At 46.6% G+C, this 22,249-nt stretch overlaps 2 protein-coding genes across 2 annotated transcripts; both read left to right on the forward strand.

Annotated features, from left to right (window-relative positions):
* The first annotated feature begins 988 nt into the window (after positions 1 to 988).
* Positions 989 to 15,915, forward strand: LOC120317568 (zinc finger protein 850-like). The gene is made up of 4 exons (XM_039364246.1): positions 989 to 1,216; positions 1,439 to 2,828; positions 4,386 to 4,501; positions 11,067 to 15,915. Exons 2-4 carry the CDS (start codon positions 1,548 to 1,550, stop codon positions 12,580 to 12,582), a joined length of 2,913 nt encoding a protein of 970 aa, XP_039220180.1. The 5' UTR covers positions 989 to 1,216; positions 1,439 to 1,547; the 3' UTR covers positions 12,583 to 15,915.
* A 3,563-nt stretch (positions 15,916 to 19,478) lies between these two features.
* LOC120317551 (zinc finger protein 665-like) lies at positions 19,479 to 22,171 on the forward strand. The gene is made up of 2 exons (XM_039364227.1): positions 19,479 to 19,609; positions 19,843 to 22,171. The coding sequence occupies exon 2, from the start codon at positions 19,892 to 19,894 to the stop codon at positions 21,389 to 21,391; it is 1,500 nt and encodes a 499-aa protein (XP_039220161.1). The 5' UTR covers positions 19,479 to 19,609; positions 19,843 to 19,891; the 3' UTR covers positions 21,392 to 22,171.
* The last annotated feature ends 78 nt before the right edge of the window (positions 22,172 to 22,249 follow it).

Here is a 22,249-nt window from a genome sequence, read left to right on the forward strand (position 1 = left end):
CAGAAGTAGAAGGGACCTTGTAAATAATATTAATATTATTATTATTAAGGATAATGATGATAATAGAGTTGGAAGGGACCTTGGAGGTCATCTAGTCCAATCCCGTTCAGACAGGAGACCCTATACCATTTCAGACAAATGGTTGTCCGGTCTCTTCTTTAAAACCTCCAGTGATGGAAAAGCCACAGCTTCTAGAGGCAGGTAGTTCCACTGGCTAACTGTTCTCCCTGTCAGGAGATTCCTCCTTCCTTCCCCGGCCAGTCTCCCTCCGTCGCTGCTCCTCCCGCCTTCAGGGGGGGCTTCGGGGAAGAGCGGGGCCCCCTCCTCTTCGGGGCGCCCCCCAGATATGGGAAGGCTGCTCTCACCTCCCCCCCCGCCCTTCTCACCTGCTGTGACCCCGCCCCCGCCCGGGAGAGGGGCTGCCTGGGGGCCGCGGGGGGAGCCCGGTTGGAGCCCCCCAGGGGGAAGAAGGCAGATCCCCCCTCCCTCCCTAGGGAGAGACCCCCAGTGTGGGGAGGGGGAGGGGCAGAGACACAGCCCCGCCGGCCTGGATGGGGGGGGCGGGGGGAGAGGACGGGACCCCAAAACGTGAAAGGGAGCCCCTCGCCTAAACCACATGCTGGATAGACTTCGCGCCTGCGCAGGGGCCGTGTAGCTGATAGCTGTCAGAAAGCAGGACGCCGATTGGACGCAGGGCAGGGCAGGGCAGCGATTGGCAGGAGGACTCCTAAGGGCGCTCCATTCAAAGGAAAGAAGAGCTACCGGCAACAGGCAAAGGGCTGCCAGCGAAGTCCCGCCTCCACTTCCGGAAACCAATAGAACGGAGGCGTCTAATTGATTCGGCCGCGGACTGGCTCGGTGCCAGGTAGAGCGCAAGGGATGCTGGGAGACGCAGTCCCAGAGGCTCTCTGGCGGAGGGAGGGAGGGAGGGGGGAGGCCGAGGCCTGGCCTGGCGGGACGGGCGCTGGGAGGGAGGCCTGCCCGGAAAGTCTCACTGAGAGCCGCCATATGATGATGGCTCGGGGGAAGCGGGACGCCGATTGGTCGCTCTGGGCAGGGCAGCGATTGGCAGGAGGACTCCTCGGGGCGGTCCATTCAAAGGAAAGAGGAAGAGCAACCAGGAAGAGGCCTCGCAGCGAAGTCCCGCCTCCACTTCCGGTATCGAATAGAAATGAAGCGCCCTAATTGATTCATCCACGAGCGTGCTCGAATCCAGGTAGGGCGCAAGGGATGCTGGGAGTGGCCTTCAGAGGGAGGCCGAGGCCTGGCCTGGCGGAACGGTGGTCGGGACGGAGGCAGGCTCCGTGTGCTTCTTCCCGGCGAAATGCCGAGGAGAGGCGGAGGCTCGGGCCTTCCTCTCCGGTAGGGTGGGCAGGCCTGGGACTGCCCTCCGGGGAAGGGGGCGAAACCGTGACCCGCTTCTCCTTCTCCCCTGCAGGAGGACGGGCGAGCCCGGCGGAGGAAGGAAGGAAGGAGGCGCCGCCCGAGAGGAGAGGAGGCCCCGCGGAGCAGCCCCGGGAGGAGACGGCGGGGAAGGCCCGGCAGGGATGAGCCGAAGGGGACTCCGGGAAAGGAGGCCGCCTGGAGGGAGAAGCGGGGAGCAGGAAACGGGCGGAGACCCCGAGACGGGCCTGGAGGGCGGAGGGTCCTTCGGGACAGGCGGAAGACTCAAGAAACGCCACAGAATCCACGAGGTCGGAAGGAAATATGAATGCCCGGAATGTGGCAAATCCTTCAAAACAAAAGGAAATCTTGAAATCCATCTAAGAATCCACTCAGGAGAAAAGCCATTTAAATGCCTGGAATGTGGAAAGAGCTTCAGTCAGAGAGGAAACCTTTATAAACATCAAAGGATCCACACTGGAGAGAAACCACATAAATGCCTGGAGTGTGGAAAGAGCTTCAGTCAGAGCAGCAGCCTTTATGTACATCAAAGGATCCACACAGGAGAAAAACTATATAAATGTCTTGAGTGTGGAAAAAGCTTCAATCTGAGGAGCACCCTTTATATACATCAAAAGATCCACACAGCAGAAAATCGGTATAAATGCCTGGAGTGTGGAAAGAGCTTCATTCATCTGGGAAAACTTTATACACATCAAAGAATCCACACTGGAGAGAAACCATTTAAATGCCTGGAGTGTGGAAAGACCTTCACTCAGAACAGCACCCTTTATGCGCATCAAAGGATCCACACAGGAGAAAAACCACATAAATGCCTGGAGTGTGGAAAGAGCTTCAGTCAGGCCGGACACCTTGATAGACATCAAAGAATCCACTCAGGAGAGTCACTGCATAAATGCCTGCAATGTGAAAAATCTTTCAAAAGAAATGACCATTTTCAAAGACATCTAAGAATCCACTCAAAAGAAAAGAAAGGAGAAAAGAAATATCAGTGCCAGGAATGTGAAGAATCCTTTAAAAGAAATGGAGATCTTAAGAAGCATCTAAGAATCCACACTGGAGAGACACCATATGAATGCCCGGAGTGTGGAAAGAGCTTCAGTCTGAGGGGAAACCTTTATAAACATCAAAGGATCCACACTGGAGAGAAACCATTCAAATGCCTGGAATGTGGAAAGAGCTTTTATAGTAAAGGCTCTTTAGATAGACATAAAAAGAATCACACTGGAGAAAAACCATATGAATGCTTGGAATGTGGAAGGAGCTTCAACAGGGCGGGAACTCTGTATAGGCATCAAAGCATTCACACAGGAGAAAAACCATATAAATGTCTGGAGTGTGGAAAGAGTTTTAACCAGAGAGGAAACCTTTATAAACATCAAAGGCTCCATTTAGGAGAGAAACCATATAAATGCCTGGAGCGTTAAAGGGGTTTCAGTGGACAAGCTTTTATACATATCCAAGCCTCAGTTCAGGAGAGAAATCATATCAATGTCTATGTGTAGAAAGAGATTGTGTGAGAAGGGATTATAAGCATCAATCCACTCGGGAGAGAAAACATACAAATGCTTTGACTGTGGAAAGAGCTTTATTGTCGACGGACATCTCTGTAGACATTAAAGGATTGACATGGAGAAAAAAAGCTAAATATCTCTGCGTGTGGAAAGACCTTCAGTCACAACCGTGCCAGTAAAATAACAATAGCATTTATTTATATAGCCTCTCTATAGTGCTTTACAGCGCACTCTGGGAGATTTACAAGGTAAGCATTATTTGCATATTGCCCGCAACAATCTGAGTCCTCATTTTACATCCTCAGAAGGATGGAAGGCTGAGACAAGGGTTGAGTGCTGTCAGAATTGAACTCCAGGCTGTGGACTGTTTGGGTCACTAGAACTCCTTAAAATGCGATTGATGAAATGCAAAAGGGCTGTTCAAGGGCTAAGAAGCTACTTGAATATTTATCACAGATCTAATTACACCTCAGTAAGACAGGTGTGAACTCTTGCCCTACATTTTTCATCTCAACCTTTGTGTATCAACATGAGTGTGTTGATACACAAACACTCAAGAGTAAGTAAACTTATGGACAGCACTATTTTACTATTACCTTTTTTGCTACACTCTGTTTAGTGACTGTGTTAGTCTGTGATGCCAAATAGTTGAATTTGAATAATGTTACACACTTTTCAAGGGTGATCTTATCAAAACAAGTGTATTCTATTCCGCGAACTCAAATCACAATTTCTTCTGAGTTGTCAGCGGAATAATGTTGCTTTAAAACAGGCAGGCCATACGGTTTCCCTTAAATAATTTCAGTGATGAACGACTAAACAACAGGTAATCCTTGAGGTATGACGGATCATTAGTGACCGTTCAAAGTTACAACACAGCTCCCAAAAGCCCTGTATAACCATGATTCGAAGATAAGAATTTTACAAAAGTCATCCTGTCATTCTTGCTTTCGAGTGACCGGGCAAATTCAAGACTTTGCAGAGCCACTGAAGAATGCCCACGTATCTCTCCATCCCCATATCCTTGCTCTGTCAGATCCCCAAATGCATGGGCCTGTTTCCCCCCCCCCCACTCCTCACAATGCCTTGTTTATCTTCCAGAGATCTGCAAAATTCAGCATTATAGGTTGCTCTTGCTGGGCCACGTGGAGCAGCCTTTGCAAACTGACTTCCATAAAGCAGAATTTCCTCCACCTTCTGCGTTGGTGCATGGCCTCTCCAAACAGGATAATGAGGCACAGTTTGTGCTTTGCAAGTTTCTGTATTTCCAGTGGAGAAACTAGAGTCTTTTGCAGTGAGAAGGAGAACAGACGATGAAGAGTGAAGAGTTAAAAGGGTGATGCAGAGGGAGAGGGAAGAGCAACTTTGCCTTGAAGGTCAGGTTTCAAACAGGGCAAAGCAGCTCCCTCTGCATCGCCCTTTTAACACTTCACCCTTCATTGCCTGTTCTCCTTCTCACTGCTACAGGGTCTTGTTTCTCCCCAGGAAAAAGAGAAACCGCAGAGCACAAACTGTGGCTTATTATCCTGTTTAGAGTTTAACAGGCCACGGAGAAAGGGAGAAATTCTGCAGATCTCCAGAAGGTAAGCAAGACATTGTGAGGGGTGGAGATAGCTGTAGAGATCGCAAGGAAAGGAAGCAGAAGACGTTGGTATCTCATGGGGTGGGGGAAATCCATGGCATGCACCCCGTGCACATTGAACGTTTAATGCAGCGGTTCTCAACCTGTGGGTCGGGACCCCATTTGGGGTCGAATGACCATTTCACGGGGGTCACCAAACAACACAGTCCGCCATTTTTTCCCCCCTTTTCCTTAGCTGTGCTACTCCCTTTTATTCTATTGGCTTTTGAAAGCCAATAGAATAGACTCTCTTGAATAGAGTCTAATTTTATTGGCTTTCAGAAGCCAACAGGAATTGTCCAGGCTGTCTCTGCCCTGCTGAGCCCGCCCAAAGTCCCATTCTGCAAACGGGGCTGCACCAATTGAGTAGTCCTCGACTTACGACCAGTTGGGGGTCGCGGCATTAAAAAGGTTGAGAACCACTGGTTTAACGTCTGCATTGGGGCGATCCAGGGTGTGGGCTCTTTCACTTAACGAGGTTCCATTAACATCCTCCATCCTTGCGACCGAAATGGGCCGCCTACATTACTGTCATAAGTCGAGGATTTCCAGAATCAGAGCTTCAGCCTCGCCTAGTGCCTAGATCCCCGACGAGCAGCGGGAGGAAGATGATGATGAAGGCAAAATTGGAGTGTAAAGTGGAGGCCAGCAAGGGTCTCGGAGTGGAGGTTGGTGCAGGCAACCCTGCTCAAGATGGCTGGGCTTTCTTGGAGTGTAGTGAGCATTTCCCATCATAGCACTTTGCTGGCCTGGGCTAAGACTGGGCTTTGTGCTGCAGTTCAGTGGCTGTTTCAGCCCCGGAGCCGTTTGGCCTTCCAAGAAGCCCCTGAGCTGCGCATTATTTCCCGTCTCTCCCACCCCTTCCTGAGCTGGATCTGCACTATGGCACCTCCCTTGCTCCAACTCGTGGAGGGGATGATGTCTGTGTTGCAGGAATACATTCCTTGCGGAGGGCCGAGAAACGGCTTTCTTGCACTTATTTGCACTTTCTTGTAACTTGTATAGTTTTATCGTAACCTTGTAATATAGAAGCTTTCTGCTTTAGCAGAAATTGTAGGGTTGAAATTGTCCCTTTTCGCCCACAGCCTCATTTGAACCTTCTTTTAATGCCATGCTCATTTCAGTGGTTATGCTTAATATTATGGGAGGTTGTTGTCCCATGTCTCTCACGGCAAGGCTTTTGAATCATTTCACAAAGTGTAGCACTTTCAGAACATGACAATATTTGAGGACCACCAGTGCTTAACAAGGTGTCAAAAACATGATGACTAAAAAAAAGGGCGGGGGATTTTGGGTTTTACTGACTAGATTCAGTAGTTGTTCTAGAAATGGCTAGTTAATAATAATATGGAAAAGTAAAAAGATGAGGTTCAATGTTAATGCTTCCCTCTACTGCAGTGGCTCTCAACCTGTGGGTCGGGACCCCATTTGGGGTCAAATGACCATTTCACGGGGGTCGCCAAACAACGCAGTCCGCCATTTTTTTCTCCCTTTTCCTTAGCTGTGCTACTCCCTTTTATTCCATTGGCTTTTGAAAGCCAATAGAATAGACTCTCTTGAATAGAGTCTAATTCTATTGGCTTTCAAAAGCCAATAGGAATTGTCCAGGCTGTCTCTGCCTTTCTGAGCCCGCCAAAAGTCCCATTCTGCAAACGGTGCTGCACCAGTTGAGTAGTCCTCGACTTACGACCGGTTGAGTAGTCCTCGACTTACGACTGGTTGGGGGTCGTGGCATATAAAAGGTTGAGAACCACTGTTCTACTGCAACAGAGGAAGTCTGTTCTTTTTCCCTTCTCCCCCTCCCTCCCCCCCTTTTTCCTCCCCACTGTGTCCGACTATTTGCTTTTGTATTTTTGTATTTTATTCTATAATCTAATAAAATATTACAAACTGTAGGAAAAAAAAGTTTTAATTTCTTCGGTGGCAGTTCCTTTGCTGAATCCCTTTCCCTTTGCACTGGCAAATGTACGATGAGTTTATCCATGTTTATTAATATGCACCGCTACCAGCTAGCTCAGGGGGTCTTCAAACTTGACACTTTTAAGACTTCTGGACTTCCACTCCCAGAATTCCTCAGCCATCATGGCTGGTTGAGGAATTCTGGGACTTGAAGTCCACAAGTCTTAAAGTTACTAATTTTGCAGCTTGCTGGTCGGCCCTTCTTCCTCTCTCTTCTTCCTCCATGTCTTCTGAGCTCTCCTTCCACAGTGTAGTAAGAAGGCACCCCCCATTCCCTTCACTGTACCCCTAAAGACACAGGAACCAAGCACAAAGTAAGAAAGGCTGGCAAAAGCAGAACAGAGCGAGACTGCTGGCGAACAGCTGGAAAAAAAGGAACAAAGTAGGCGACAGTCTACAATGGGGTTGGGGAGTCCTTTAATGACTTGTGGACTCCCAACTCCCAGAATTCCTGAAGCATCCAAATAGTGTCCATGATGGCTCAGGAATTCTGGGAGTTGACGTCCACAAGTCATTAAAATGCCATCGTTCCCCACTTCTGACCTGGAGCAGTGGACCCAGTGGTACCCGAGGCTGTTCACACGACCTGCTTCCCCGCTCCTGAGTTTGCACATCCAGACCCCTGGCCTGGTTCAACAGGCTCTTTGGAAGCCAACTTAACCCGGCAGAAGACTAGCCAAATTTAACAGGCCATGGAAATGTGAGGGCTTCCCTTGCCATTGAGGCCAGCATCCACCAGGGAACCTTCTCTTGCTGGGGGATTCTCAATGTAGCTCCGGACATCATTGCCTGACCTGGGAATTAATGCTTGTTTAGGCTACGTTGGGACTTGGATGGGGGACCACCAGGAAATGCAAGAGATGCTCTCCTGCACTGGAAAATTAAAAAGAAGAACCAGCTCAGTCTGTATCGCTGTTCAGAAAATGCCTCTATGGTGCTTGTGAAGACAGGCTGTTTGGTTTCACTTGAGGATGGTTCATCTGCTCAGTTGACTAATGGCTGCTCTGGGAAAAGGTTAATTGAGGTCCAGCCTCTTTAGCACCTGGAGCAGGGCAGGGACTGGAATTGGAAAGGCAGCATTGGCCCATTGCTTACATGTTGCCCCCAAGAGAGCTGCAGACCCCTCCCCTTTCTAACAGCACCACCCAGAGATTTCTGTGCCCCACCCAACAAACGTTCCATACCTCTTTGAGGAGGGGGCTGTGCTCCTGGGCTGGGGGGTCAGGCAGGTGGTTGAGCCACAGGGAGCTTTGGTGTGCAATGTAGTGTTTTGCCCAGGTGTACCTGTAGATTTGGGCTGCTCTCCAAATGTAATAAAAATCAATTAGCACCTCCCCACCCAATTCCCTGCCCTTGGATACCCCAGAGAACCACTTTGAAACGTCCCTGATGGAACTTGGTTTCTATCTCAGGTATGTAGGACACAATCTGCCCAAAGTATTTCCAAGGTGGCTTATCATCATGGAGTCATGACAGTGAAATGCTCGGGGTGCAACAACCATCATGTGATTGCTGATTAAGTTGGGCTGGTTCTCCAACTTGGAGGGGTGAAGTTGAGCATGCAAGCTCTTCCACTGATTAATTGTCCTCCCTGTTAAGAAGTTTCTCCTTAATTCCAGGTTGCTTCTCTCCTTGATTAGTTTCCATCCATGATTTGTTGTCTTGCCTTCTGGTGCTCTGGAAAATAGGTTGGCAACCTTTCTGGAAACCCCTCAAACATTTGCAAGCTGTCATATCCCTAGTCCTCCTTTTCTCTAGCCAAACCCAAATCCTGCAACCATTTTTCATATGTTTTGGAATCCAGGCCTTTAGTCATCTTGGTTGCTCTTCTTTGCACTTTTTTTTTAAGTCTCATGCCCATGGAAGTGGATAGGTAAGTTGGGGGGGGGGAGAAAGTTAACTTGCAAATGTGCAGGCGGATAAGCAGATGTATTGTTTTGCCCGTCAGCTGCAGGAAGAAGAGATGAGATGAGATAGATGCCAGCCCAGAGATGGAGGGCTATGTCTCAGGGCACGCTGGCCAGGGCAGCAGCTGTAACAGGAGACCCCTCCAAAGGGGGGATAGGAGGACAATTTGTGCCTGTGTGGCAGCTTCGGCATCAGGGTGCCAAGAGGCCAACAGAGGTTGAACAATCCAAGTATTAAGGGGAGAGGCGTTGGAGGGGGTTTCTCCTTGTGCTGCAGTTTTGCAAAGGGGTCCTTGGGAGAGAAGGGGCAGGACAGGAGAAGCTGGGTCTGGGGAGGGGGGGGGCTGTTAATGCTGCTAGAGGGGAGGGGTCAGTGCTAGAGGGGAGGGGTCTGACTGACCAACCGTTTGCTCCTGTGATATATTTTGCAGTTATTGTTTATGACAGCCTGATATATTATTGACCCCAAACTACACACTTATGACCATAATCATCTAGCCAAGCATTACTGTAGCTAACCTTTGTTGTTTTTACCATGTTTTATGTCATATAGGAGTGGCCAAAAAAGTGTATTTTTCAGGTTTGATGGCTAATAACCCTACTTTTTTCTTTTTTGGGAGTAGTACGATAAAATTATATATCAATGGAAAGATAATTTCATCACGAATGAGCACGAGTGTTTAGAGAACCAATCAGGTGACATCTTGTTTTGGCCATGAGCCAGTCAGATCACAGTAGGATTCAGTTATTGATGTCCTGTATGGAAGCTGAGAGGAGGACATTTGCAAGTGTGCGATGTGATTGCCATCAAACTGGTTGTGGTTTTTTTTTTTTCCTTTCATTTAGTGAGCTTGTAAAAACGTAATAAAATTAAGGTCATGGTGCAAAGAGTTGAGTGCGATGTAAAATAGTATTATTAAGCGAACGAGGCTACAGTTATAAAGAAATTAGAAGAAAAATGGGTGGAAACTTAACCAAGGCTGGCATTTCTCCTGTACGCTTTTCCCAAAAGGTGTCCACAATGTTGGCCACGACTGTAGTAGTAGAGACCCCAGGAAGCAACTCAACAGCTCTCTCTGCCCAGAGGAAGGCAGTGCCAGGAAGGGCCAAGGTCCTGCGCAGAAACTTCAACCTTTCCGGCCTGCGATAGAAGAGACAAGATTGAGGTAAAGTGGAATAATAAAGAATAATGAAGAATAAAGTGGAATAATAACAACGATAATGAAAAATCACTAAAAGAAAAATGATGCACAGTTACTGGAATAAAGCTGTGTAAGCAATCTGTGACTAACCAAATGCGCAGGGCATTTAGCAAAACTCTCTTCACTGTGAGAAACTAACCGAAGGGAATACAATGTAGATTTCGGTGTGGTTCTATGTTCCTGAGAAATAGAAAGTAAAAAAGTGTAGTTTGAACCTACCCCCTTTGTTCGGAATTGCTGGTTGTGAGTTGCTTTTGAACCTTGCGCAAAATAAATCTCTCTGCTAACACCCTCTGGAATGCATAAAAGTCTTATGTTTTTCTACAAGAGAGGAAGAGGCACACCTACCACCCTCGGTATGTGTGTGTGTGTGTGTGTGTGGACTCTTCTCCCAAAGCAAAGCCTAAAAAGGGGGAGCAGCCTTGGATCTTATAGGGCACCCCACATCTCCCCCAGTCCGAAGCCCCCCCCCAGAGGCTGGGAAGGGTCTCCTCTCCTTCCTCCTGGCAGGGCAGAGCGGGGGGGGGGGACCCCAAGAAACACCTTTGGGAAAAGCCTTCTTGGAGGAACCCCCCCCCCCAGCCTAGCAATGCAGGCGAGGCAACGGGAAGGAGCGCAGAGCGAGGCCAGCGAGGGGCAGAAGCTCCGCAGAGCGAAGCCCAAAGCAAGGCGGGGTCCTCCCTGAGAGGCGGGAGAGGGGCTGCCTGGGGGCCGCGGGGGGAGCCTGGCCGGAGCCCCCCGGGAGGGAGGAGGGAGGCGCCCCCCCCCCCGATTTCGCCTGCTTGGATGCCCCCAGATCCCCCCGCCCTGCCTAGGGAGAGACCCCCGATGGGGAGGGGGAGGAGAGGGAGGGGCGGAGACTCAGGGAGGCCCCTCAGCTCCGCCGGCCTGCATGCTGGGGGGGGGCTGAGCGGGGGGGGGAGAAGACGGGACCCCCAAAGGTCAAAGGAAGCCGCTCGCCTCACCTCCGCGGGGGGGGGGAATACAAAGCGAACCTTCCCTACTGCGCAGGCGCCAACTGGCTAGTTCGATGATGGACGACGCCGATTGGTCATTCTGGGGACCGCAGCGAGTGGCAGGAGGACTCCTCGGGCCGGTCCATTCAAAGGAAAGAGGAAGAGCAACCAGGAAAAGATCTCGCAGCGAAGTCCCGCCTCCACTTCCGGGAACGCATAGAACTGAAGCGCCGTAATTGATTCATCCACGGACGGGCTCGGACCCAGGTAGGGCGCAAGGGATGCTGGGAGTGGCAGTCCGAGGGGCTCTCTTGCGGAGGGAGGGGGGAGGGGGGAGGCCGAGGCCTGGTCTGGCGGGACGGGCGCTGGGAGGGAGGCCTGCCCGGAAAGTCCCACGGAGAGGCCGGGGCGTCGGCCTTCCTCCCCGGGCGGGCCTGGGACTCCCCTCCGGGGAAGGGACGAAGCCGTGACCCGCCTCTCCTCCCCCCCTTTCGCCCCTGCAGGAGGACGGGCGAGCCCGGCGGAGGAAGGAAGGAAGGAAGGAGGCCCTGCGGAGCAGCCCCGGGAGGAGACGGCGGGGAAGGCCCGGAAGGGATGAGCCGAAGGGGACTCCGGGAAAGGAGGCCGCCTGGAGGGAGAAGCGGGGAGCAGGAAACGGGCGGAGACCCCGAGACGGGCCTGGAAGACGGAGGGTCCTTCGGGACAAGCGGAAGACCCGGGAATCCCCGGAGAATCCAGGAGGGAGGAGAGAAATATCAGTGCCCGGAATGTGGAAAATCCTTCAAATCAAATGAAGTTCTTAAAAAGCATCTAAGAATCCACACTGGACAGAGACCGTATGGATGCCCGGAGTGTGAAAAGAGCTTCAGTCAGAGGGAAAACCTTTATAAACATCTAAAAATCCACACAGGAGAAAAAGTGCATAAATGCCTGGAGTGTGGAAAGAGCTTCAGTCAGAGGGGAAGCCTTTATGCACATCAAAGAATCCACACACGAGAAAAAGTGCATAAATGCCTGGAGTGTGGAAAGAGCTTCAGTCGGAGGGGCAGCCTTTATATGCATCAAAGGATCCACACAGGAGAAAAACTGTATGAATGCCCAGAATGTGGAAAGAGGTTCAATCTGAGCCGGACCCTTTTTACACATCAAAGGCTCCACACAGAAGAAAAACCGCATAAATGCCTGGAGTGTGGAAAGTGCTTCAGTATGAGAGGAAATCTTTATAGACATGAAAGAATCCACACAGGAGAGAAACCATTTAAATGCCTGGAATGTGGAAAGACCTTCGCTCGGAACGGCGCCCTTTATAAACATCAAAGAATTCACACAGGAGAAAAAACATATACATGCCTGGAGTGTGGAAATCACTTCACTCAGGCAGGACACCTTGATAGACATCAAAAAATCCACTCAGGAGAAAAACCATTTAAATGCCTGGAGTGTGAAAAGAGTTTCAATACTAGAGGATGTCTCGAGAGACATCAAATGTTTCACACTGGTGAAAAACCGTATGAATGCTTGGAGTGTGGAAAGAATTTTACTCTGGTTAAACAGCTTCGTAGACATCAATGGATTCATAGAGGAGAAAAACCGTATATATGTCTGGTGTGTGGAAAGAGCTTCAGTTGGAAATGCAGCTTTTATAGACATCAAAGAATCCACTCAGGAAAAAAACCATATAAATGCCTGCAGTGTGGAAAGAGCTTCACACAGAACATCAACCTTAATGAACATCAAAAAATCCACTCAGGAGAGAAACAACTGTATAAATGCCTGGAGTGTGGAAAGAGCTTCAGTTACAAGAGCAGTGTTTATAGACATCAAATAATCCACTCAGGGGAAAAACCATTTAAATGCGTGGAGTGTGGAAAGAGTTTCAATACTAGAGGAAGTCTCAATAGACATCAAAGGATTCACACGGGAGAAAAACCATATGAATGCTTGGAGTGTGGAAAGAACTTTACTCTGGGTGAACAGCTCCGTAGACATCAAAAGATACACAAAGGAGAAAAACCATAGAAATGCCTGAAGTGTGGAAAGAGCTTCAATGAGAGCTGCAGCCTTGATAAACATCAAAGAATCCACTCAGAAGAAAAACCTTATGAATGCCTGGAGTGTGGAAAGGGCTTCATTTGGAAGAGCAGCCTTTATAAACATCAAAAAATCCACTAAAGAGAAAAACTGAAGTGGGAGGGTTTCTGGTCAACCACCTATCAGCTGTTTCTGTTGTGCTCAGGAACTAAATTGCCTCCAATTTTGCTTGGAGCCATTGCAGTTACTTTAAAAAAAAAAACACCTGCTGCTAGCCAGCTCAGGATTCTTTAAGTAACTGCCCAGAGAGGAGAGGGGGGTAGAATTGTTGCTTTAAAAAAAAACTTCTCACTAATTCACCTAAGAGAACTCTTCGCTTGCAATTGTGACAGAGCTAAAAATGGCCGCGACTGCGGTATAGACTGAAACCAAGTGACATGGCTACACAGGCCTCTTTTTGGTCATAATTTTGAAATTCTATTGTAAGTAGCCTTTCTGAATTCATTCGTTTTTGTGAAAACTCGCTAAATAAACGCTAGTACCTGGGGAATTACCTGTAAATGCCTCCAGTGTGGAAAGAGCTTTACTGAAGATTTAAAGATCTCCGTAAACAAAGAATTTACACAGGAGAGAAACCCCATGAAAGCCTGCAATCTGGAAGGAGCTTCAACAGGGCAGGATCTCTGTATAGACATCAAAGCATTCACACAGGAGGAAAAGTATATAAATGTCTGGAGCGTGGAAGGAACTTTAGTCAGAGGGCAAACCTTTACAGGCATCAAAGACGCCATTCAGGAGAGAAATCATATAAACGCCTGGAGCGTGGAAAGAGTTTCAGTGGACAAACTATTATATATATTAAAGACTAGAGATTTCTCTAGGAAAGAAATCATATCACTGTCTTTGTGTAGAAAGGGATTCTGTGAGAAGGGAATTCTTTATAAGCATCAATCCACTCGGGAGAAAAAGCATACAAATGTCTTGAGTGTGGAAAGAGCTTTATTGTCAGTGAACACCTCCATCGACATCAAAGGACTCACATGGGAACAAAATTCTAAATATGCCTGTGTGTGGAAGCTCCTTTGATCACAGCAGTGCCACTAAAATGACAATAGTGCTTTACAGTGCACTCTGGTAGTTTACAAGGTAAGCATTATTTGCATATAACCCCCAATAATCCGGGTCCTCATTTTTCCATTCTTAGGATGGAAGATTGAGTCAAGGCTTGAGCACTGTCAGAATCGAACAGGTTTTGGACAGTCTGCCTGCAATACTGCACTTTTAACACTCTTTAAAATGCAGAAGGCCTTCTCAAGGGCTAAGAAGCTACTGGAATATTTATCACAGATCTAATTACAGCTCAATAAGACAGTTGTGAACTCTTGCCCTTCGTTGCCATCTCAACCTTTGTGTGTCAATGTAAGTGTATATGTATTCTCAGCCCAAACATTCAGGAGTAAGTAAACTTATGGACAGTACCATTTTACTATTCCCTTTATTGCTACACTCTGCTTAATGATTGTGCTATTCTGTGATGCCAAATTTGAATACTCTCACACACTTTTCAAAGGTTATGTAATCTTATGAGCACAAGTGTACTGTATTCTCAGCTCAACCACTCAATATTAAGTAAACTGTAGAATAGAACAGAACAGAATGCAGGAGAGAAGGAATGGAATGGGAATAGAATAGAATATAGAAAATGGAGTAGATAGAATAAGGAATAGAATATGGAACAGAGAGGAGTGGAGTGGAATGGAAAAGAATAGAATAGAGTAGAACAGAACAGAATGGAACCTTGTAGGTTTTCTACTCCAGCTCCCTCCTCAAGCAGGAGAACCTATACTATCTCAGATTTACTGTTCCTTTTATTGCTACAGTCTGTTTAATGATTGTGCTATTTTGTGTTGCCTAATAGTTGAATTTGAATAATCTTACTTTTCAAGGGGCATGTAATCTTAAGAGTACAAGTTTATTGAATCCCACAAACTCGAATCACAATTTCTTCGGACTGGTGAGCGGAATAATGTGGCTGTAAAACAGGTCGGCCGTACAGGTCGCCTTAAACAACTTCAGCAGTGAAGTACTAAACTACAGGTAATCCTCGAGGTATGACAGATCATTTAGCGGCACTACAGACCTCCCAAAAACCCTGTATGACCATGATTCGAAGATAAGAATTTTACAAAAATTCAAAACTGCAGAGACACTGAAGCATGTCCACCTATCCCCACCCCCCATGCTTGCTCTGCCAGATCCCCAAAGGCGTGGGTCTGCTTTGCACCACCCTTCCTGCCCTCACAATGCCTTGTTTACCTTCCGGAGATCTGCAGCCGTTTCCAAAATTACTTCGGAAAAGGAGGAGCTATCTTAGGGGTAGGGAAGGCCTTGGGAGGCTCAAGGCAGCCATCCCTGAGGCACACCATGCACATTTAACATCCCTGCATTCACCTCTACATTCTTTTAACTCTAGGGAAAGCAGATCAATCTCAGGCTAACCTAATTAATGCTATCTCGCTTCTGTAAACCACGCTTGCGCGGGGAAAACACCATTTACCTTAAACAAAAGGAGTCATGTATCTGGATGCAAATGAAAAGGTAATGCCGAAGGAAGTGATGACACGTAACTATTGTTTAACCATTTAAAAGGCAATCACACCACTTCCTTGTCCCTTTGCTGTCTTGTGCTATTGCCATTGAGCAAAACTGTATAAAAACGACTATCCCCCCCCCCCCCCAGGTGTGCTGCCGTTGTGTTGGGAGGCTGATCACCCAGCTGCTTTTCTTGGCAGATTAAAGTTGTTTTTTCCATTTCTGAAGCCTCCATCTCAGTTTCTACTTTGGCTTGTGAGAGTCTCAGATTTTTTTTAATAAGGTTTTATTATTTTCTTCAGAATTACAATCTTTTAACACTTAGTAAACAACATGTCTGGGTTCACATATTTGACATTGCCTTCTTCAATATAAATCTGGTCATTACTACACAGTCCAGTATTATTCCCTGGATCCTCTGTCCTTTCCCATATTTTTTCATTTTCCCCTCATTAAACAATTACTATTCTTGCTACTATTAATGTATACAAAATTAAATATAAACATTTTCATCATATTTTACTGTTATACAAATAACATCAGTTCATAAATCACTCTCCTGTTTTTCATACTCTTGTTAACATTTAGTTTCCCATCAATATCTAAAGTCTTTGTCAGTTATGATTTTCACAATGTTAATTACATTTGAATAACTATCAATTTTATTTCCTAATCCTCTTTTTTCTTTTTTTCTTTTATTGAAAATTTTATAAACTTTTTACAATAAAATACCTCCCCTCCCACCCCATAACCCTCCCCCCTCCTTTCCAGAGCTGGGGAAAAAAAACACATACAAATTAAATGAACATCAATCCACTATACATACATCCCAAAAATTTAAAGTACTTTAACTCCAATACATAGAAACTACAAATCCAACCATACCCATTTTAAACTATAAATTATTCAAAAGCTAAATAATACTTCCTAACCCCATATTTATTCTGTACAAAATTTACCCATCTTTTCCACATCGAGATATCTCTCTCTTGTGAATGGTCTTTCAGATAAGCTGAAATTTTTGCCATTTCTGATAAGTAAGAAACTTTAAGAAACCATTCCTCTATAGTAGGCAAGGAATCCTACTATATGAATCCTTACTACTATTAATGTATACAAAATTAGATATAAACATTTTCATCATATTTTACTTTTATACAAATAACATCAGTTCATAAATCACTCTCCTGTTTTTCATACTCTTGTTAACATTTAGTTTCCCATTAATATTTAAAGTCTTTGCTAGTTATGATTTTCACAATGTTAATTACATTTGAATAACTTATCAATTTTATTCATACTAATCCTCTTATGTTTGTATTTCCTTTGTCAAAAGAAGAAGAAAAAGTGCTATTCCAAATCATATTCATTTTAAAAGACTAATTATATTTCAAAGCCCTAAATTCTTTTAACTATGTTCAAACAAGTATTTAGACATATAATTCTGTCTTTTAAATCTAACTCTTTCTTTGCCAAATAGCTTTCCGTGCCAAGGCAATTAAATTGAAGTGGTCCGAGCCTTGACAAGTGCTGCTCAGCACCCCCACTGCAGTAAAGGTTGAGGGGCTAAAGGCGTAGGTCCATGGATCCAGAATGAAGAAGGTGTCGCCTCCATCCGCCCAGTGGCCAGTCCAATGGCTAGATGAAACTCCGTAAGGTTCCGGCGTCACCCGCTCACCTGTTCCCACCCTTTGGTGATCCAGACAGCCACTCAAACTGCAAACTGGGAGAGAAATTATAAATTAACAATGTCAGCTTCGTATAAAAAAAAATTTAGATAAAATGTTTTATAGATGGCACTTGCCATCAGCAAGACTAGCAAAAATGTTTAAAAATATGTCAGATAGATGCTGGAAATAATAAAGCAAAGGCTTATTAGAAAAAGACACATGCTTGGTTAGAAAAAATATTAGGAGAACATGTTAACTTTAAACCTGAACATTTCTTATTAGGTATAATGCCAGAAAAGATTAACAGACAAAGCTTATATTTAATTTTCCATGTCACTACAGCAGCAAGAATAATCTTTGTGCAATATTGGAAAAATGAAGGAGTACCACCAGAGGAAGAAATAATCAGGAAAATACTGGAATGCGCAGAGATGGATAGATTAACTATGAGATTGAAAGACAAAGAAGAAACAGATTATTATCAAACTTGGGATCTATTTTGTCAATGGCTAGAGGAAAGAACGAAGGATTAGGAACTGAATTGTTATATTCAGCACGTTGGTGGAAAAATTAATATATGTATGTAGGAGAAAATCAAATATTTATTAAAAAAAGATTATGAGACTGAAAGAAAAAGAAGACTCGGGTGGATTATTATCAAACGTGGGATCATTGGTTGGAGGAAAGAAGAAAGGATTAGGAATTAAATATGTATTAGCATGTAAACCCAGACAGCACGTTGGTTGAAAAATAATTATTGTATATATGTAAAAAATGAATTTTTTAAAAAAAGGGGATAGGTAAGATGGGGGGAGGGAGAGTTAACTTGCAAATGTGCAGGCAAATAAGCAGGTCTATTGTTTTGCCAGTGGGCTGCAGAAAGAAGAGGAAATAAGAGAGGTGCCAGCCCAGGGATGGAGGGCTACATCTCAGGGCACGCTGGCCTGGGCAGCAGCTGTAACAGGCGCCCCCTCCAAAGGGGGGATACAACCCCATGATGTATTTTGCAGTTATTGTTAATGACAGCCTGATATATTATTGACTCCAAACTACACACTTATGACCATAATCATCTAGCCAAACATTTCTGTAGCTAACCTTTGTTGTTTTTACCATGTTTTATGTCATTCAGTAGTGGCCAAAATTGCAGAAACCTTTTGGGAAAAGTGCATTTTTGAGATTTGATGGCTAATAATACCACTTTTTTTTGGGAGTACCATAAAATTATATATCAGTGGAAAGATAATTTCATCAAGAATGTAACGAAACAAGGTTTGTTCAATTATCTGTACTTGTATTCTCTGAAAAGGCACAGCTAAATAACCAGAAAAAGGAAGCACAACTTGCTTAGATTGATATCAGGTAGCTTCCCTTCATCTGATTGTTGCCAATGAGCCTGTTTAGAGAATCAATCAGATGTCATCCTGTTCTGCCAATGAGCCAATCAGATCACAGTAGGATCCAGTTATTGATGTCCTGTATGGAAGCTGAGAGGAGGACATTGTGTCAGTGTGTGATGTGATTGCCATCAAACTGGTTGGGTTTTTTTTTTTTTCCTTTCATTTAGTGAGCTTGTAAAAACACAATAAAATTAAAGTCATGGTGCAAAGAGTTGAGTGCGATGTAAAATAGCATTATTAAGCGAACGAGGTTACAGTTATAAAGAAATTAGAAGAAAAATGGGTGGAAACTTAACCAAGGGTGGCATTTCTCCTGTACGCTTTTCCCAAAAGGTGTCCACAATGTTGGCCACGACTGTAGTAGTAGTAGAGACCCCAGGAAGCAACTCAAGAGTTGTCGCTGCCCAGAGGAAGGCAGTACTAGGAAGGGCCAAGGTCCTGTGCAGAAACTTCAACCTCTCCGGCATGAGATGGAAGAATGAAGATTGAGGAAGAGGCACACCTGCCACCCTCGGTGTGTGTGTGTGTTTGTGGATTCTTCTCCCAAAGCAAAGCCTAAAAAGGGGGAGCAGCCTTGGATCTTATAGGGCACCCCACACCTCCCCCAGTCCAAAGCCCCCCGAGAGGCTGGGAAGGGTCTCCTTCCTCCTGGCAGGGCAGAGCGGGGGGGGGGGACCGGAAGAAACACCTTTGGGAAAAGCCTTCTTGGAGGAACCCCCCCCCCCAGCCCAGCAATGCAGGCGAGGCAACGGGAAGGAGCGCAGAGCGAGGCCAGCGAGGGGCAGAAGCCCCGCAGAGCGAAGCCCAAAGCAAGGCGGGATCCTCCCTGAGAGGCGGGAGAGGGGCTGCCTGGGGGCCGCGGGGGGAGCCTGGCCGGAGCCCCCCGGGAGGCAGGAGGCGCCCCCCCAATTTCGCCTGCTTGGATCCCCCCAGTTCCCCCCCCCCGCCCTGCCTAGGGAGAGATCTCGACGGGGAGGGAGGGGCGGAGACGCAGCCCCGGGAGGCCCCTCAGCTCCGCCGGCCTGGATGCGGGTGGGGTTGCCCGGAGGGGGGAGAAGACGGGACCCCAAAGGTCAAAGGGAACCCCTCGCCTCACCTCCGCGGCAGAACGAAGACAACCTTCGCTACTGCGCAGGCGCCAACTGGCTTTTTTTTTTTTGAGGGAGGACGCCGCCGATTCGTCGCTCTAGGGAGGGCAGCGATTGGCAGGAGGACTCCTCGGGGCGGTCCATTCGAAGGAAAGAGGAAGAGCAACCAGGAAGAGCGCTCGCAGCGAAGTCCCGCCTCCACTTCCGGGAACAAACAGAACAGAGGCGCCCTAATTGATTCGGCCGCGGACTGGCTCGGACCCAGGTAGGCCGCAGGGGATGCTGGGAGTCGCAATCCCAGGGGCCCTCTGGCGGGAGGGGGGAGGCCGAGGCCTGGTTTGGCGGGACGGGCGCCCCGTCTCGTTCTTGCCGGGGAAATGCCGATGAGAGGCGGAGGCTTCGGCTTTCCTCCCCGGAAGGATGGGCGGGGCGGGGCTCCCCTCCGGGGAAGGGAGGAAACAGTGACCCGCCTCTCCAACTCCCCCTTCGCCCCTGCAGGAGCCCGGCGGAGGAAGGAAGGGAGGAAGGAGGCGCCGCCCGAGAAGACATGAGGCCCCGCGGAGCAGCCCCTGGAGGGATGAGCCGAAGGGGACTCCGGGAAAGGAGGCCGCCTGGAGGGAGAAGCGGGGAGCAGGAAACAGGCGGAGGGTCCTTCAGAAGAGGCGAGAGACTCGGAAAACGCCACAGAATCCAGGAGGGAGGAAAGAAATATCAGTGCCCGGAATGTGGAAAATCCTCCAAATCAAATGAAGCTCTTAAAAAACATCGAAGGATCCACACTGGACAGACACCGTATGGATGCCCGGAGTGTGAAAAGAGCTTCAGTTGCAAGAGCAGCCTTTATGCACACCAAACAATGCACACTGGAGAGAAACTGCATAAATGCCTGGAGTGTGGAAAGAGCTTCAGTTGGAGGGGCAGCCTTTATAAACATCAAAGACTTCATGCAGGAGAAAAACCATATAAATGCCTGGAGTGTGGAAAGTGCTTCAATGTGAGGGGAAGTCTTTATAGACATGAAAGAATCCACACAGAAGAGAAACCATTTAAATGCCTGGACTGTGGAAAGACCTTCGCTCGGAGCGGCACCCTTTATAAACACCAAAGAATCCACACAGGAGAAAAACCACATAACTGCTTGGAGTGTGGAAGGCGCTTCAGCCAGGCGGGACACCTTGGTAGACATCAAAAAATCCACTCAGGAGAAAAACCATTTAAATGCCTGGAGTGTGAAAAGAGTTTTAATACTAGAGGAAATCTCAAGAGACATCAAATGTTTCACACTGGTGAAAAACCATACGAATGCTTGGAGTGTGGAAAGAAATTTACTCTGGGTGAACAGCTTCGTAGACATCAATGGGTTCACAGAGGAGAAAAACCATATAAATGTCCGGTATGTGAAAAGAGCTTCAGTTGGAAATGCAGCTTTTATAGACATCAAAGAATCCACTCAGGAAAAATACGATATAAATGCCTGCAGTGTGGAAAGAGCTTCACACAGAACATCAACCTTAATGAACATCAAAAAATCCACTCAAGAGAGAAACAACTGTATCAATGCCTGGAGTGTGGAAAGAGCTTCAGTCAGAAGAGCAATGTTGATAGACATCAAATAATCCACTCAGGAGAGAAACAACTGTATAAATGCCTGGAGTGTGGAAAAAGCTTCAGTCAGAAGAGCAATGTTTATAGACATCAAATAATCCACTCAGGAGAAAAGCCATTTAAATGCCTGGAGTGTGGAAAGAGTTTCAATACTAGAGGAAGTCTCAATAGACATCAAAGGATTCACACGGGAGAAAAACCATATGAATGCTTGGAGTGTGAAAAGAGCTTTACTCTGGGTGAAGAGCTCCGTAGACATCAAAAGATTCATGCAGGAGAAAAACCATACAAATGCCTGAAGTGTGGAAAGAGCTTCAATGAGAGCTGCAGCCTTGATAAACATCAAAGAATCCACTCAGAAGAAAAACCTTATGAGTGCCTGCAGTGTGGAAAGGGCTTCATTTGGAAGAGCAGCCTTTATAAACATCAAAAAATCCACTAAAGAGAAAAACTGGAGTGTGGAAAGAACTTTATTTGATGGTGGAAACCTCCCTAAACAAGAAAGGATCCACACTGGAGAAAAACCTTATAAATGGCTGGAGTGTGGAAAGAGCTCTAGTTAGAATGGAAAACTTTAGAAACATTAAAAAAAATCACTTAGGAATGAAGCCCTAAAAAGGCCTAGAATGTGGAATGAGCCTCGGTGAGATGAGCAACTTTTATCTACATCAAAGAATCCATTCAGGAGAGAAATTGCTTATAGGTAGTCCCTGAGGTACGAACCTAAGGGCCAAGCCTGGCCACTTGGTTCGTAAGTCAAAAAAGTCATCAAATGAATCAGACTCAATTTTACAAATTTTTAAAATTACATTCATTAATTAACTCAAATGGCTTGTTAAATGAACGAAGATCTGACTTACTGTTTCCTGGTATAGCTGTCATGTTAACTGAAGTGGGAGGGTTTCCGGCCAACCACCTATCAGCTGTTTCTGGTGCGCTCAGGAACTAAATTGCCTCCAATTTAGCTTGGAGCCATTGCAGTTACTTTAAAAAAAAAAACACCTGCTGCTAGCCAGCTCAGGATTCTTTAAGTAACTGCCCAGAGAGGGGAGGGGGGTAGAGCTGTTGCTTTAAAAACAAACTTCTCACTAATTCACCTAAGACAGTGGTTCTCAACCTGTGGGTCGAGACCCCATTTGGGGTCGAACGACCATTTCACGGGGGTCGCCAAACAACGCAGTCCGCCATTTTTTTCCCCGCTTTTCCTTAGCTGTGCTACTCCCTTTTATTCTATTGGCTTTTGAAAGCCAATAGAATAGACTCTCTTGAATAGAGTCTAATTCTATTAGCTTTCAAAAGC

Source organism: Crotalus tigris, unplaced genomic scaffold, assembly GCF_016545835.1.
Source record: "Crotalus tigris isolate CLP2741 ecotype Arizona unplaced genomic scaffold, ASM1654583v1 scf7180000019692.1526454, whole genome shotgun sequence".
NCBI classification, from domain to species: Eukaryota; Metazoa; Chordata; class Lepidosauria; order Squamata; family Viperidae; genus Crotalus; species Crotalus tigris.

Excerpts from the sequence above, each read along its gene's own strand:
- LOC120317568 (XM_039364246.1), top strand. The coding sequence starts at position 1,548 with ATGAGCCGAAGGGGACTCCGGGAAAGGAGGCCGCCTGGAGGGAGAAGC. Across the intron at positions 2,829-4,385 it reads CATATAAATGCCTGGAGCGT|GGTCTTGTTTCTCCCCAGGA; the intron begins TAAAGGGGTTTC and ends TCACTGCTACAG. Across the intron at positions 4,502-11,066 it reads ATTCTGCAGATCTCCAGAAG|GAGGACGGGCGAGCCCGGCG; the intron begins GTAAGCAAGACA and ends TCGCCCCTGCAG.
- LOC120317551 (XM_039364227.1), top strand. The coding sequence starts at position 19,892 with ATGAGGCCCCGCGGAGCAGCCCCTGGAGGGATGAGCCGAAGGGGACTC.